Source organism: Aedes aegypti, chromosome 2 (genome assembly GCF_002204515.2).
Source record: "Aedes aegypti strain LVP_AGWG chromosome 2, AaegL5.0 Primary Assembly, whole genome shotgun sequence".
Classification (NCBI taxonomy): Eukaryota; Metazoa; Arthropoda; class Insecta; order Diptera; family Culicidae; genus Aedes; species Aedes aegypti.
Genome location: NC_035108.1, coordinates 118592495 through 118609195, shown reverse-complemented (window position 1 = coordinate 118609195; position 16701 = coordinate 118592495). Strand labels below are relative to the sequence as shown.

The 16701-nt window shown below is 34.3% G+C and overlaps 1 protein-coding gene across 1 annotated transcript in view; it reads right to left on the bottom strand.

Annotated features, from left to right (window-relative positions):
• LOC5564467 (neurocalcin homolog) overlaps window positions 1-16701 on the bottom strand; it is a 497420-nt gene that overhangs the window by 14276 nt on the left and 466443 nt on the right. The window contains exon 3 of the mRNA XM_001648738.2: window positions 1204-1322. Coding sequence (XP_001648788.1) covers window positions 1204-1322 — 119 coding nt within the window. The remainder of the gene's footprint in view (window positions 1-1203; window positions 1323-16701) is intronic.

Here is a 16701-nt window from a genome sequence, read left to right as displayed (position 1 = left end):
GTAGTTCTCCAGCTTTAATATTCATAGAGTGCGCTTAGTAAAACCCAAGCAAGCGGGTTCGTTTTTTTTTTCTGTGTCGGCGGAGTGACTTCAATCCAGGTTACAGGTGAGCTCGTTTCAAGCTTGTGATTACACATTTAAAATATACTTAAAAAGTCGACGGACTGATAGATAACTTTTTAAATAAAGACTACATAAATCGCATCATTTACAGTATCGGACATATAAAATGCACCAAAGCCGTTTTCCCATACAAAATGGTCAACTTCGGATAGTTATATCTCCGCCATTTCTCAACCGATTCTTTTCATTTTTTCTCTGACGAACTACAAATTACCTCAATTTTTGAAAAGTATTGTAAAAGTTGTGTGATAACTATTGATTCAAAAGTTACAGATGGGTTGAATTTTGACATAAAAAATGCACCAAAGTGATGTAGCAGAAAAACCACGCGTCGTAGCATCTTCGTGATTGAGTGATAAGAACCAAATACGCTGAAGACACCGAAAAGATACGACGCATAGTTTGTCTGATACATTACTTTTCGTCTTGGTGCATTTTTTCATGTCAAAATTCAACCTATCTGTAATTTTCAAACTAATAGTGTTTACACAACTTTTTTCATAGTTATCACAATTTGAGGTAATTTGTAGTTCGTCACAGAAAAAATGAAAAGAATCGATTGAGAAAAGGCGGAGATATAGCTCTCTGAAGTTGACCATTTTGTGGGAAAACGGCTTTGGTGCATTTTATATGTCCGATACTGTACATGCGTACTTGTCCCACTGTAATAGGATGATGAGTGTGCTGTACAGTCCTTCGTAGAGTTATGTTTTACGAAAAAGGTTAAACCAATAACACAAAAAAGATGCGGAAAGTGTCAAAAATTGTCATTTTACGAGGAATTGGTGAGAAACTGTATTTGAATTTGGTCATCCCTTATCAAAATGCTAGTTACGCCCATGGTAACATTGGAAGCATTTTTGGGAGCATAGAGTTGGGTAACCTCCCACGCAACACGTAGTGAACAATACCTGCTAGGCGAAGGTTAAAGTTATCAAAGGATTCACACTAAATCGGACGCACGGTGAAAAACGGATTAGATTGTGATGGTGATAAATGGAATCCAAATTCGAGAAACGTGACCAACAGATCACACCGGCAAAAAAATCGGGATTTCTCAGCTCGTTACGCATTGCTTACCTTGCTCGCATCTCCGTACGGGAAGAAGTTGCCGTAAATTTTCTTGAATTCCTCCACCGATAAGTGGCCACTGGGGCAGTCTTTCAGGAAACCTTTGTACCATTCTTGTATCTCTGCATCTGAAATTGGATGAAAAGTGCGAAATAAGACACGGCCGGCGGAATAAAAGTGGAAACAATGAATATGCAATGAATTTGCTTTTATGGTAATATGTTGTATTGAATTATGGCATATGGATGAATTTCGGTCGACGGGGCGTGGAAAATGATACGGTTCGTGACCGGAAGCTAGAGGTGCAAATCGAGAGCTGAATAGAATATTCATAAATTATATTCCTTCTAGATTGGATAACTTAAATTGGACAAACCGATGGTCGGTCAGTTAAATAATGTGATTTATTGGCTCTGAAATGTACAAGCGTGAACATTATCTGGGAAGCAATTCAGTTGAAGAGAGTTTAATTCAGTTTGCCAACTACATCAAAGAATACTCTCTGTAGCGTTACCATCTAATTGGAAGTTTTATTCTAACCGAGATAGTTGTTCTGTGTTAGAAAAGATTAATTTGGCAATACTTAACTCTACTAAGCAAAAAACTAATTACATTTCATTTGCCGTAGCAGTTCAGAATTTTTACAGGTGAGTTGATTGCACCTGCTTATAAAAAAAAACGCTCACAATAAGCTTAACCTGGGAGGGAGAAACCAATACAAAATTTCTCTACGTCACAGTGAGCCGAGATTTTGCTGTCACGAGCTGTCACTATGAGCCCGGATCTTAAACAATGGACAAACATGATAAAAGCGCGTAATTAGCCTAAGCATATTTTTGCATTTCATCAATTATAGCAAAAATCTAATCAGAATCAATTCATGCACATTTAAAAGTAACATCACGAGAGCACCGTTAATTCTTATTGAATGTAACGTATTGGAATGAGGCTTTTTTTACTGTTTTCATTAAAACTGAAAACTAAACGCATAGAAAACTGTGGCCCTTTTTCAATGTTTGTCCAGAAAGATCGAAGGCACACAACAATTGAAAACTAGCGATTTTCACTAAGCCTGCCTTGATTGTCGTTGGCAAACTGGAGTTATCTTGCAATTTGGAAAACAATTGTTTCCAATATACTAAGCCTAGATATAAAACGCGTTTATGTCTAAAATTACTAATTATTTTATTCGACATTTGTTACAATGTTTCAACGTTGTATATTCTATATAACTCAATAGTACGATACCAAGGAGGGAGCGTCAGAATAATTTTAAAAATTTTATTTTAAATCCTCTTCACCAGGGCTGCCCAACGTACGGCTTTCATTTTGTGAGGTCTGTAAAAGTTTTGAAGATTCTCTTCATTCTTGGCCCGTTGACTATTCTAGCAACCCGAAGTTAAAACATACAAAGACTTATTGTTTCAGTTTTTAATTTGTTTTATTTTGGATTCTAAATCTTTAATGCTCGGTGTTTTGCAGCTAGATTTCAAGAACTTTCGATTGCAGTTTTGATAACGATTAACATTGCTTTACGTAAATCTGACTTGAGAACATTGTCATTACGAAAAAAAACAAGTTATTAACATAAGATTAATATTATTTGGATTACAACAACAATGTTTCTACCATGATTTCCCTTCAACATTGAAATGAATAATGTCTGAATAAAACTCATGGTCAAAAGGCTGGCTAAATTCCCAAACATAGTTTCACTAAATTATAGGCCAATACTCTTTCAGAATCCTGGAAATAAATTTATCAACACCTAGGCGTGATCCACGCAGAACTCTTGGCAGCATTATAAAAACATAACATGACTTGCATAACTCTTGAACTTAATTTTTGAAGAATTCCCAGGGCTGGTATCAAAAAGTGGTGCAGAAAAAAGATATTTAAGTTACCAGATTTGAGAAATAAGTGACTAAAAAGTGAATTTCGATTCTCGAAATGTGACTGAAAGTGACTAGAAAATCAAACCGTAATCAGTTTTATTTCAATTCTATTATACTGTTTTACAATCAATAGGGCGTCTGTACCAGTGATAGAGGCAATAGTAACGGGTTGAGGAATAAAAATTCGCCAAAAAATAACGGAAGGTTGTTTTCTATATCTAAATACGTTATTCGAAAACTATTCTATTCTATTTCACATAAAAAATAATCTTAGAATGATAAAATCATTAAATCTTTTAAAAAATCATTTCCTCCATTACTGGAACATGTTCTAGTAATAGTGGTATTTGCTAACTTGTGTTCCCGTAATAGTGGTTTACATTGATTTCCCATTGAGACTTACTTTTATAGGAACGCCCCACTATCACTGGTGCAAAGGAGCAAAAAAGTTAAGGTTTTAAATTCTTTTCTACTATTTCCTTACTTATTTCCAATATTATTTTTTACACATTCATATCATTTTAACAAGGGCCATGTTAGAAAAATACACATAAAAATATAAATTGCCTATAACACGCTTTTTTTGTTTTTTTACAAGGGGGAAATCTGCAAACAGATCCCCTGAGAAGGTAACTCAGGAAATGCGGGGATGACGTACCAACGACGACCCGCTTAAACCAGCCTATGCACTGTGCTTGAACAATTCTTTTAGAATTGCGACTGTTCGGGCACGCTTAAAACCGCACTACCGTAAAACTGGGTAACTTTGATAGCTGGAGTATAAATCAAACAAAATTGAATGAGTTACGGAACATTTATAGGGCGTTGCATACCTCTAGGCGCTAATGAAACATTTGGCGCTGTATGGAAATGTCTGACTTAGATTACAAAAATGGTCCCAGTTTGTAAAAATGGTTTTCTCTAAGAGATTTGACACCGAATTCATGTTCTACTATAACTAGGCAAAAATTCTAAAAGATAGTAAATTTTCAATATATGCATATAAATCCTCAAATGCACTTGATTCCAACGAAAATAGCTTTGACATAAAGTGTCATACTAATAATCTTTACCTTTGCATTCGTTTTGCTAAACTGATTAACAGAAATTTCGTTATCTCGTTTAATACACTCCCGTGCAAAAGTTTGGGTTCACCCCCTCAAAAACATACAAAAGTGTTCTGACCATATCTCTGTGATTAAACGTCCAATTGAAACTCTTCAAGCCGCATTCGAAAGGCAAAGAGTTATTCTTACTTCGCATGTATTTTTCCAAAAACATTTTTTGAATTTTGTATACTAATTTTTTACTTAAAGTTGTGACATTTTTCAAAATACACACTGAAAAATCATATTTAATTTCCTCAGCATTGGGTCGACCAAAATTTTAAATCAAAATGTCATTAGAATCGTTATCTTATATTTTTTGAAGAGATATCACGAAGTTTTGGCGGAAAAATCTGGAAAGTATTCAAAATCAATGAAACAGTCAGTCAAGTCATCGTGCAAAAGTTTGGGTTCACCCCTCAGTATGATGCAAATCGTGCAAAAGTTTGGGTTCACCTGAGCCGCAGGCACATAATTTTTGTCAATATCTCTGCCATTTTTCAACCGATTTTAATAGTTTAAAGCTTTTTTGAGCGCAAATAATGGCGCGTACATGATTGGTTTGAGATTTCACAGATTTAAGTACGTTCAGGTGAAACCAAACTTTTGCACGATACACCATACTGAGAGGTGAACCCAAACTTTTGCACGATGACTTGAGTGACTGTTTCATTGATTTTGAATACTTTTCAGATTTTTCCGCCAAAATTTCGTGGCGTCTCTTCGAAGAATATAAGTTTACGATTCTAATGACACTTTGATTTAAAATTTTGGTCGATCCAATCCTGAGGAAATTAAATATGATTTTTCAGTGTGTTTTGAAAAATGTCACAACTTTAAGTAAAAATTTAGTATACAAAGTTCAAAGAAGGTTTTGGAAAAATACATACGGAGTAAGAATAACTCTTTGCCTTTCGAATGCGTTTTAGAGAGTTTCAGTTGGACGTGTAATCACAGAGATATGGACAGAACACTTTCGCATGTTTTTGAGGAGGTGAACCCAAACTTATGCACGGGAGTGTATGTCGTGGGTCTCGCCCTATCAAAGCTACCCGCATTATGAAAGTTACCCCGTTTTACGGGAATCTATGACAAAAGGTCGAAAGACAAAAGGTTGAAAGGACAGAAGGTCAAAAGACAAAAGGTCGAAAGGACAAAAGGACGAAGAACAAAAAAGAAGGGACAAAAGGTCGAAAATCTGTTTGCAAAGAAAGAAAAAACTCCCACCAAGCAAATCATTTTCGACCTTTTGTCTTTCGACCTTTTGTCCTTTCGACGTTTTGTCTTTCGACCTTCTGTCCATAAACCGTTTTACGGTACCACTATCATTGGGACACACACTACCACTGGATCAACCACCCTATGCAATATGATAGGAATATTCCAAAATTTCAAAATTTTGCCTACAATTTTTTCAAACAGAAAATTTTACATTTACGTAAATAGGGGGAGATCCCCCAGTACCGGACACTTAAGCCACTAAATTCATAATTCGAAAACTGATGATTTTATGGGCTCGTGTTACCCATTTGTGATAAATATTATCATTTTTATAGTGTACAAAATTAAATTTGAAAATTTAATATGAATTTTGACAATGCATTTTGATGATGTTTTTAAGTACCAAATTGATCGATCTTGAAAGGTGGCACCCAATACCGGACACGATCTGGAAATGCCTCGAATTCTGCAAATTTGAACATCATTGAATGTGTACACTATAGGAATAGTTTATAATTACCAATTCAATGCATTTGCTGTAAGTGTAATAATTTGAGTTCTTCTTAATTTGCAAGATGCCCATCAAAAAACTCTTCCATATATGATGGAAAATAGCACATTTTACGATGTTGTTCTGAATGTTCATTCTTCTTAATTTTATTGCATGTTTGATACCATGATCGACGGAATCCATGAAAAATGAAAGTATTTTGAGGGACTGACGCAATAATTACAAAGATATCATATAACAAATGAAGCTGTCCGAAACTGAGGGACAGGAGGTGCTTAACGAAAATTGTAATTTGTCCATATTTAGTTCAATTATGGTACAAAATACATTCATTCTATCAAATTAGGATCATGTTCGATCATGCTTGCGTGATCCAAAGTATTTTTTCATATTCAAAATAATTACTAAATAGGCTCAAAATTAAGAGAATACGTCAATTTTTTAAAGATTTTCAAACTTTTCTACTTTTTTGAAAAGGCATGCATTTTTCAAGGATTCGTTATTCTACGCAAACATAAGTCTACAGAATAGCTTTCTTTTCTACTAATACACCATCTTGATTGGACCACGATTTCTCAATATTTCGACTTTGTCCGGTATTGAGTGCTGTCCGGCACTGGGGGATCTCCCCCTACACCTTTTTTAAGAAGAGTTTTAATCTTTTTCAAAATTTTGTGTCTTTTATACCAAACAAATATTTTATCTTTTAATTTTTAATAAGAATTGGGAACATACATAAAAGCATATTTTTTGTCATTTCATATTTCCAAATTTAATTTCTTTGTAAACTGTGTAGATCCCAAATACTTGGTAATACTTTGACATTAATCAATATTTCAAATTAAAAATGATGATAGAAGATCGAATGTGATTGAAATACTGCTTAAAACCAATGTATTATAGACGCGTCCTTCGAACGCAGACTAAGACAAAATAAATGGTTAACATAAGCCTGAGTGACATTGACATTTTCCATCAGTAAGTTGATTGGGAGGTAGGTTTGTCCGAATGGATATTTAGCATAAAAACCAAAGGCTAAATAGGCTGTTCTTCAGAGCTATGCTGTTAAAGTAATTGTTAGCACTAAGTTTCTAATATTTTAATTAAATTTACTTAGACACTTTCATGATTCACTTGACGTTGGGGATTATAGTCGGTCTAAAGGGAATAAACTATGCAATAAAACATACTTTAAAACCGCGCATATTATTGTCAAATATAAACACTGTGACTTTAAAAAAACCTCCTGCCGAAAAGAATCAAAAACGCCAATAAGAGGATCCGATATTTCTTTGAAGAACAAAAAATTTTCGATATTCTTTATAGATTTTAATATGATGAAATACCTCAAGGAATATTGAAAGGTGGTTTCAGAACATTTTCAAATCCCTTGCTCAAATAATATTGTGGAACTTGTTCACACTTTCAAAGCGAATTCCTCCTGGTGGACATCTATTCTTCTATGTCTACCTTATATTAGCAAATTGATTCTGGAAAATGTTCCAGAATTTACTTAAAATATATTACCGTAAAACGGGGTAACTTTGATAATGCGGGTAACTTTGATAGTGCGAGACCCCCAACATACTAAACGAAATAACGAAGTTACTGTCAATTAGTTAAGAAAAACGAATGCAAAAGTGAAGAGTATTTATATGACACTTCATGTCAAAGCTATTTTCGTTGGAAGCAAGTGCATTTGAGGATTTTTATGCAAATATTAAAAATTTACAAGATTTTAGCATTTTTGCAACGCTTACAAACAATCTGTTCTACGACCACTATTTGATAAAGTCATAATGAGCTCGACACTTACCCATGATAGCCTAGTTATAGTAAAACATGAATTCGGTCTCAAATCTCTTAGCGAAAACCATTTTTACAAACTGGGACCATTTTTGTAATCTAAGTCAGAAATTTCCATGCAGCGTTAAACGCCTTGCGGTATGCAACACCCTATAAATGTTCTGTAATTCATTCAATCTTGTTCGATTTATACTCCATTATCAAAGTTACCCCAAAACTGAAAACCGACTTTCGATTATATGAAAAATTATATATCCATTCAGAATAAATCTTTTAGCAATCTATCAAGTGCAATCGATAGCTAGGATGTCAGTACTTGTTATAAAAATATAAATTGTAATTCTTTGAAAAAGCATGTATAAATATTGAAGTTTTCTTCGAAAAAACTATCAAAGTTACCCCGTTTTACGGTACTTAATTTTTCAAAAGTTCAGTTTTCCCGCAATTCCTCGAAGAAAAACATTGATTCTGTCATATCTAATGCTAAGATATTTCGCTGAATTTCTTTTGTTATTTCTTTAAATAGTTTTCTCAAAAGAAGAGAGAAATTTATTATATAAATTCTTCTGCTAAGTTCATCAAAAGTCATTAAGAAATATACCCAAAGTACTTCACAAATTTCGTCAAAAAATCTACTATATTTAGGATTATTCAACAATTGGAAAGAAAATTGTTTTTGAAATGTCTCTTGCCTTCGAATTTTCAGAGGTAATTTGTCGAAAACATTAGGAAATCAGCATAGCTGTTAAGGAATCTGTAGAAAAACATGCATCAAATAAATGGGAAGGGGGAAAATGTATTAAGCTATTCATAAAGAAATTTGTATTGATCGTCCTTAAAACACTTCTTTAGAAATAATGTTGCCAATCATTGGCAGAATCCATATTCTTAGTTTGAATATTTGTATGATAAGAGGGCGAAATTCATAAAGGCTTTCTGACAGAATTCTAGGAAATCAGAAGTCAAGGAAGGATAGATTTCAAGGATAATTTCTAAAGAAGATTCTGATGGACCTTGTTGAGAAATTTGTTTTATTTGTAAATTCATTGGTAGGTTTTAGCTATCTTGTAATTTACCTCTAGATAAAAGATTATAAATTTTCTTTAAGTGTACCATTGCCCATCTGTTATTCTACCTGCTTCAACATTTTGTTGTTTCTCCTTCCTTCGCATGACACTTTGAAGAACTTCGTACAAAAATCTTTCGATACACCAAATAGCAACATTTTAAAAAATGTAAATTATAGGAATTGCAAAATTCTTATACGTATGGTTCCTGATTCCTGAAAGTCCATCAGGGATTCCTTAACAAACTTTCAAAGTAATGCAAAAGTTTCCCCTAAGATATAAATTCATTAAAATCTCACCCAGATAGCCGTAGCGGTAAACGCGCAACTATTCAGCATGACCATGCTGAGGGTCGTGGGTTCGAATCCCGCTGGTCGAGGATCTTTTCGTAAAGGAAATTTTCTCGGTTCCCAGGGCATAGAGTATCTTCGTACCTGCCACACGATATACACATGCAAAAATGGTCAATCGGCAAAGAAAGCTCTCAGTTAATAACTGTGGAAGTGCTCATAAGAAAACTAATCTGAGAAGCAGGCTCTGTCCCAGTTGGGGCGTAACGCCAGAAAGAAGAAGAAGAAGTCTGTTTGAAATTATGCAAGAACCACTTGGCTACACGTCATCAGATCTTCAAGCGCAATGAGTCACCTTTCAGTACCTTGCAATATAGAATAGTATCCACACAGGTTCATATACTTAAGTTTAAGAAGTTTGAGTTTAGCGACTATGACAGGTTATCCTAAAACTCCATTGAGTTCAGGTCTTCAGATCTACAAGCGTAACTAGTGATTTCTCGTAGATTTATGAACAACATTGATACACAAATAGGCTAATGAACACATGTTCCGCCAAGTTTTGAGCTCAACGACCGTTCAAGTTTGTACAAGTACTTCTTCAGATCTACAATCTTTCGTAGATTAATGAATAATGATGCCCATATGAGCTCATCAAAATTTGTTCTCTGGTTACGTCTGTGCCTTCACTCACAAGAAATTTTGGATAACCAATTGAAAATCGTTGAATTTGATACTTGATGGAACATAATTCATTGTGCCTGTTTAGCTGTAAACCTTAATCAATAATGTCAAAAATGTTACCCAAAGGAGTTAAATGAGTACCGGAAAATGTAAAACTTGATTTACCAGAAATTTGCAAGGCCACATACTTTTTTTTTGTTTCTCGGTGGATTTCGTTGAAACTTTTAGAACTTCCAGAAAACCCTCTAGTTTGTGATCCGTAAAACTTGGGAATATGATTCAAATGGTTCCGAATTTCCTTGGGGTACCAGAATTGGCCAAATAATCCATTCAACGACTCTCAAGATTCTGAAGAGCTATAAGGTTGGTGTCTTCGGCAAAGTTATGGAGCAGATCGAGGGCAACCAGGCAGTAATTGAGAATTTATCCAGTAACAAATTGCCTTCAATCTTCTATATCTCGAGATCCCGATAAGCTAAAAAGTTGATGTCTTCCGCAAAGTTGTTCAGGGCCATCGGCTAGTTACAAATCCAATTGTGAATTTGTCCGCTAGGTGGCGCTAGTAACAAATTTCCTTCAATCAACTTTATTTCGAGATCCTGATGAGCTAGAAAATTGGTGTCATCGGAAAATTGTTTACTACACCAAGGGCTATCTGGCAGTACCAAGTCTAACAGCGACTTTATCCATTAGGTGGCGCTAGTAACAATTTTTCTTCAACTGTCTATATCTCAAAATCCTGATAAGCTAGAAGGTTGGTGTCTTTGGTAAAACTGTTCAACAGATCAAGGGCTATCTGGCAGTGAATGATGCGATTGGGAATACATCCACTAGGGTGTGCTAGCTACTGTTTTTCTTCAATCTGCTTTATTTCAACATCTTGAAGAGCTAGAAGGCTGGCGGTGACAAATCTGAACGGGAAACTATCCGCTAGGTGGTCTAACGACATTCTTTCTTCAATTTTTTATGTGTCGAGATCCTGATAACCTAGAAAGTTGATATCTCCGGCAAAGTTTTTCAGCAGGACAAAGTATAAGTATTTGGTAGTAAAAAATCTGATTGTGAATTCATCTGCTAGAAGATTGCTCCCTACAATAAATATGGTGTATCTGATACTGATAAAACTGATTCAAAATGTGCCAGATGGATTGCGTTGATAAGGTTTTTGGTATATTGAGTTTCTCATAAACACGCATTGTTTTTTTAGAATAGACTACCGGCTAGGCAAATGTTCAAAGTGTAGCAAAAAAGTTCAAACCGTTTTATTTTGTATGGGGAAGGCATTTCACTAAAAATTTCTCAAATGTGGAAACAATTAAACAATCATTTCTGATGATTGATGTTTTTCTTCATAATGTACAACCGGTACTAGATACTTTTTTGAAAATAATTTTAGGTTCAGTGAAATAGTCCATTAGACAAATATAGCTATAAAAAAAGTCATATTATTTTAGCGATATTTGTGCATATGGAGATACAAAGATAGAAGAGAGTTTGTTCCTAGCGCCACTTAATAAATGAATTCCCAATCAGTTGGTTACTGCTAGATGGCAGTTGATCTGCTGAACAACTTTGTCTAAGACACCAACATCCTAGACTCGTGATACAGACAGTTAAAGATTTTTTTCTAGCGCGTTTAATTTTCAGTAAAACGTTTCACTTCTAGATAGCCCTTGATCTACTTAACAACTTTGTCGAATACAAAAACTTTCTGAATTATCAGGACCACAAGATATTGTAACCGAACTTCTAGCTTGTCAGGATCTCGAGAAATTGAAAATTGAAAAGAAAAATACTAGCACTCCCTAGACTAGAGGATATATTCCCAATTAGATTTGTTACTGCCAGAGAGCCCTTGATCTACAGAACAACTTTGACGAAGACACCAAACTTGTAATTCTTCAGGGTCTTGAGATACCTTTGAATGGATGATATGGCCAATTTAGGTACCCCAAGACAATCCAAAATAACTCCGAAACCACTTCGATCATATTCCCATGTTTTCCGGATCTTAAACTAGAAGAGTTTTTAGGCAAGTTCTGAAAATTTCAACGAAATCCATCGAGAAACAAACAAGTCATGACACATTAGTGTATTTTTCAGCATGTGAGAAGTATGTTGGCTGGAGGAAGGTTAATCACATTTTTCGTCAAAAGATGGTGCTGTTGGCAATGCTAAACGGGTTATGCGGTGTGCGTGTAGATTTGAAGTCCCCAGTTCTCAGGAGTACTCGAATAGCCTAAGATAGGCGATGAACTGAAAACTCAATATTTCATAGATGTTTAATCTTACGTGAACATGAATTGTAATGAAAAAAGCTCCTGATGAGCACTCCAAGGAGTTCGTGAGTTCAAGAAGATATCACGAAGAACCTTAGATCATCACAGTGGATATAGCCACCAAGATGTTCCCTCAACATAGCACAAGCTTCAATGTTCCGAGTATACTAAAGATTCATAAGAATGTACATAACTGAAGCTGCGTGGATTCAAATACATCAAAACTCAATTTACGTAATATTACATAAATTGAAATATAGGGGAAGTGGTGGCAAAATGAACAGGGGTGGTAAAATGAACACCGTGCGTTTTACCGAGAAAAACAAATTTGATTGGATTTTCATCACGCACGGACGATTTAGGGCATAAATCGGAGTGATCGGGTTGATACGGAGGTCTATTGAAGTGAAAATATTAACGAAAACTAAGATTTTAGAAAACCAAGTTTGTAAGTTAAAACTGACGTAACTTTTAGCTCGGGAATTTTGAGGCTTTTTTTTAGTGAGGTGAATATCGTTATGATATGATGTCAAATCTGATACCTTTAGATTTCTTTTTGAATGGGGTACAATCATTAATGGATATATTATGGGGAATGCCATGAAAATTTTCAAAAATATTGGTTTTGCTCACGTTGTTTGGCATGATGTTAATTTTACCGCCAATAGCTGTTCATTTTACCCACATAGTGCAGGTACACTCCCGTGCAAAAAGTTTGGTTTCACCTCCTCAAAAACATACAAAAGTTTTCAGTCCATATCTTTGTGAATACACGTCCAATTAATACTCTTTAAGCTCCATTCAAAAGGCAAAGAGTTCACACTGAAAAAACATAGCTAATATTCTCAGCATTGGATCGACCAAAATTTTAAAACAAGGAGTCAATAGAATCGTAATCTTATATTCTTTGAAGCGCACTCACGAATTTTTTGCGGAAAAATCTGAAAACTATTAAAAATCAATGAAACAGTCTTTCAAGTCATCGTGCGAAAGTTTGAGTGCACCCCTCAGTATGATGTATCGTGCAAAATTTGGGTTCACCTGAACTTTTTTAAACACAAAAAATCTGTGAAATCTCAAACCAATCATAAATGCGCCATCATTTGCGTTTGTAAAAACTATGAATTATTAAAATCGGTTGAAAAATGGCAGAGATACTGACAAAAACGATTTGCGTGTGGCTCAAATGAACCCAAACTTTTGCACGATGACTTGAGTGACTGTTTCATTGATTCTGAATAGTTTTCTGATTTTTCCGCAACAATTTCGTGAGTGCTCTTCAAAGAATATAAGATTACGAATCTAATGACACCTAGTTTTAAAATTTTAATCGATTCAATGCCCGGGAAATTAGCTATGTTTTTTCAGTGTGTTTTTTTTCAAAAATGTCACAACTTTGAGCCAAAATTTTGTTAACAAAATTCAAAAAATGTTTTCGGAAAAAAACATAAGAAGTAAGAATAACTCTTTGCCTTTTGAATGCGGCTTAGAGAGTTCCAATTGGACGAGTAATCACAGAGATATGGACAGAACACTTTTGTATGCTTTTGAGGGAAGGAACTCAAACTTTTGCACGGGAGTGTATGATGAACATTTGCACCGTTTTTTACAAGCGATACAAATACAGGTTGGACTCGATTATCCGGAGCATCGATTTTTTTCACTTCGGATAATCGAATCACGAAGAAAAAAAAATGAAATCTCCGATGAAAGAACTCAAATATTATATTTTTTCGTTGTTTTACTTATATGATGTGGTGGCGTAGCCAGAAATTATTTCTAGAGACAGTAGGGATCCTCACAAGAAGAATTTGACCAGCATACACAAAAAAACACATTTTCAACCCCCCCCCCCCCCCACCCCTTTTCTTAAATACGTTCTAAACTGAAAAACCATTCATATCGTATATTGCAATACCAAACTATCTCAGATTTATGCATAAAAATTGAAAAACAAGAACATCAAACAACAAATTCCGGATAATCGAGTCTAAAATTCCGTATAATAGAATCCCGGATAATCGAGTCATTCGATAATCGAGTCTCCGGATAATCGAGTACGACCTGTATGAGAAAATTTAGCTATTTCAGTCTGAGTTCGTGTCACTGATATAGATAACATACACATTATTGATGTTGTTCGATAGAACTTTTTTTTTTTGAATTTGTTTATCGGCAGTAGTGGTAGTGTCATTCTCAAAACACACCCAAGCCGTTCCTATAGGGGACGTTAGCCACAAGGAAGGACGTTTCAAGTAATACTGTTTCATATGGTAGGGGAAGACGGGGTAAGAGCGCCCACCGGGGTAAGACGGACCACCTTCAGTTTGGCATGAAAATGGCAATTTTCTTAAAAGTTCATCAAGCACTTTCCATAAACACAAGATTTTTGACATTCCGGAGTATTTAGTGTGATATTTAATTCAAATTTTTCATAACAAATGTCAAAAACAAATTTTCTGCTCGTCGATATTGAATTTGAACTAAATTCAACGGATGCTTACTTAAGGATTTCGGAAGGGATTTTTTTGGAAAAACATAACAAATTACCCGTCCATGCTTTAACAGAAATATGAAATATGCTTCGGTGAAGTTAAATATGAATTGTAAATATTAAGCTTTGAAATAAGGCCATAGTTGTGAAAATTACGCAAGCGGGGTAAAACCGACCACTGTTGACGGGGTAAGACCGCCACCCCTAATTTATCTCAAATAACTGTGTAAACCATTTTCAAAGTTTTAATTGTTGTTAGTTTTACTGTTCAAGTGAAATGAAATCAATTTTGTGAAAAATACAAGCCAAATCCGCATAGTTTTTCCAAAATATGGGTGTTTCAAGGTAATAATAAGTATACATTCAATTTTTTTGAAATAATTAACCCTAAAAATAATTCAATATTCACGTTAATCAATGTAGAATTCATAAAACAATATACTTTTATGAATCACAGGGAACTGATATATTTTTTCGCAAAATTGTGTACGAAAATCGTGGTGGTCGCTCTTACCCCGTGGGACATCACTTTTTAAAAGCTTCAAGAAATAAATATTTTTTAGAAATACAACACCTGTGATATTTTTTTATCATGCCTAAGGCTTCAAAAAACGACATGCTGCGTCGAAAAAGGATTTATTGATTCTTGATTTTGACATATGAATTAAATTTCTTAGGCGGGCGGTCTTACCCCGTATTCCCCTATGCCCTTTTCAACATCTAATCCAATTTCTCTCGCCGCACAGTGGGACGAAATCAAAAAAAGTGGGACATGTGTGTTTGTGCTGAAACTATTGGGTTTAGCGTTTCGACATGTTCTACAAAGTTTCATCATTTGTTGAGTACTTATTTTAGACACTTAAAAAAATTTCACTTTAAGTTATTTACACTGAGAAAAAAAATTAACTTTTTTAATTATTGTCTCGAAATTGAAAACTGTCTAAGGAAGTATTGTAGGCGACATCATTTCATGAAAGTTTGTCGAAGACAGGAAAGCTCTATCTCCTACACTGACGAAGTTAGGGGGTAAAAATGATGGGTACCCCCTTAAAACTCATATTTTCTTAATAACTTCTAAATTTGAATTTTTACATTTTTACAATGTTCTACAATGTGCTGTAAAAATACACATTTTTGCCGAAGACGCTGAAGCGCTAGCTCTCCATTTTGAAGATTTACGAACAATTTTCTGATTTTTTCACATCAAATTTAAGTGTGCATATCTTGTAAAGTTGCAAGTAGTAGCAGCTAATTTTAGCATCATGCTGTTCCTCAACCTTTACTTTTTAAATATTTGTACGAATAATTGCGGGGTCAAGCGGGGCTCATCGCAGTTTGTTTGATTGAAAAATGTATTTCCTATGAATAAATGTATGTTTCTAAATTTTAATTATTGTTTTTTCTATCTGTTAATTTTTTTTATGTTTTGTTATAATATTTAGCTCTTGGCCCATTTTAAACGCCAACTTTATAATGTTAACTGTTCAAGTTTCAATTTGACACGGCTATAGAGGAAAAGTTGTTGTTTCAGTGAAAATTATCGGATTTTTTCAAGTGTATCAGGCTTATTAATAGTTAAACACAGTTTTATTAATCCCTCAATACTCAATTTTATCCCTATGCTAGATACCGTCTGTCACTTTTTGTAATTTTGCAAATCTAGGAAATCAATACATATACAGATATACAGCGCTATAATAGATATCCAAGCAATGTCATTGATAGCTATCAAAACAAATATGTATCTTTCTATGTTTTAATGTTCTTAGGAGTGCAATTCAATTTTTTTTTATTACTAAGATTGTAGTTTTTTGAATCAGTTGATCAGTTGATTTTATTCTTATAGCGGTATTTAGCTCTTTGATACACTTATAAAAATGTTGTCAGATACATGAAAAAATAAATATTACTTTAAAAAATATAACTGTTCAAATTTTGACAAAACTGTAAAACATAACGTATTATCATCGTTTAAAATAAGCAAACATTAAAAATTCCATAGCAAAATTAAAACAATACTTAAAAACTATACCACATACATAAAAACTGCAAAAAAATATATATTTAATTATGGGAAATACAATTTTCAATTAAACAAACTGCGATGAGCCCCGCGTGACCCCACAATTATTCGTACAAATATTAAAAGGGTAT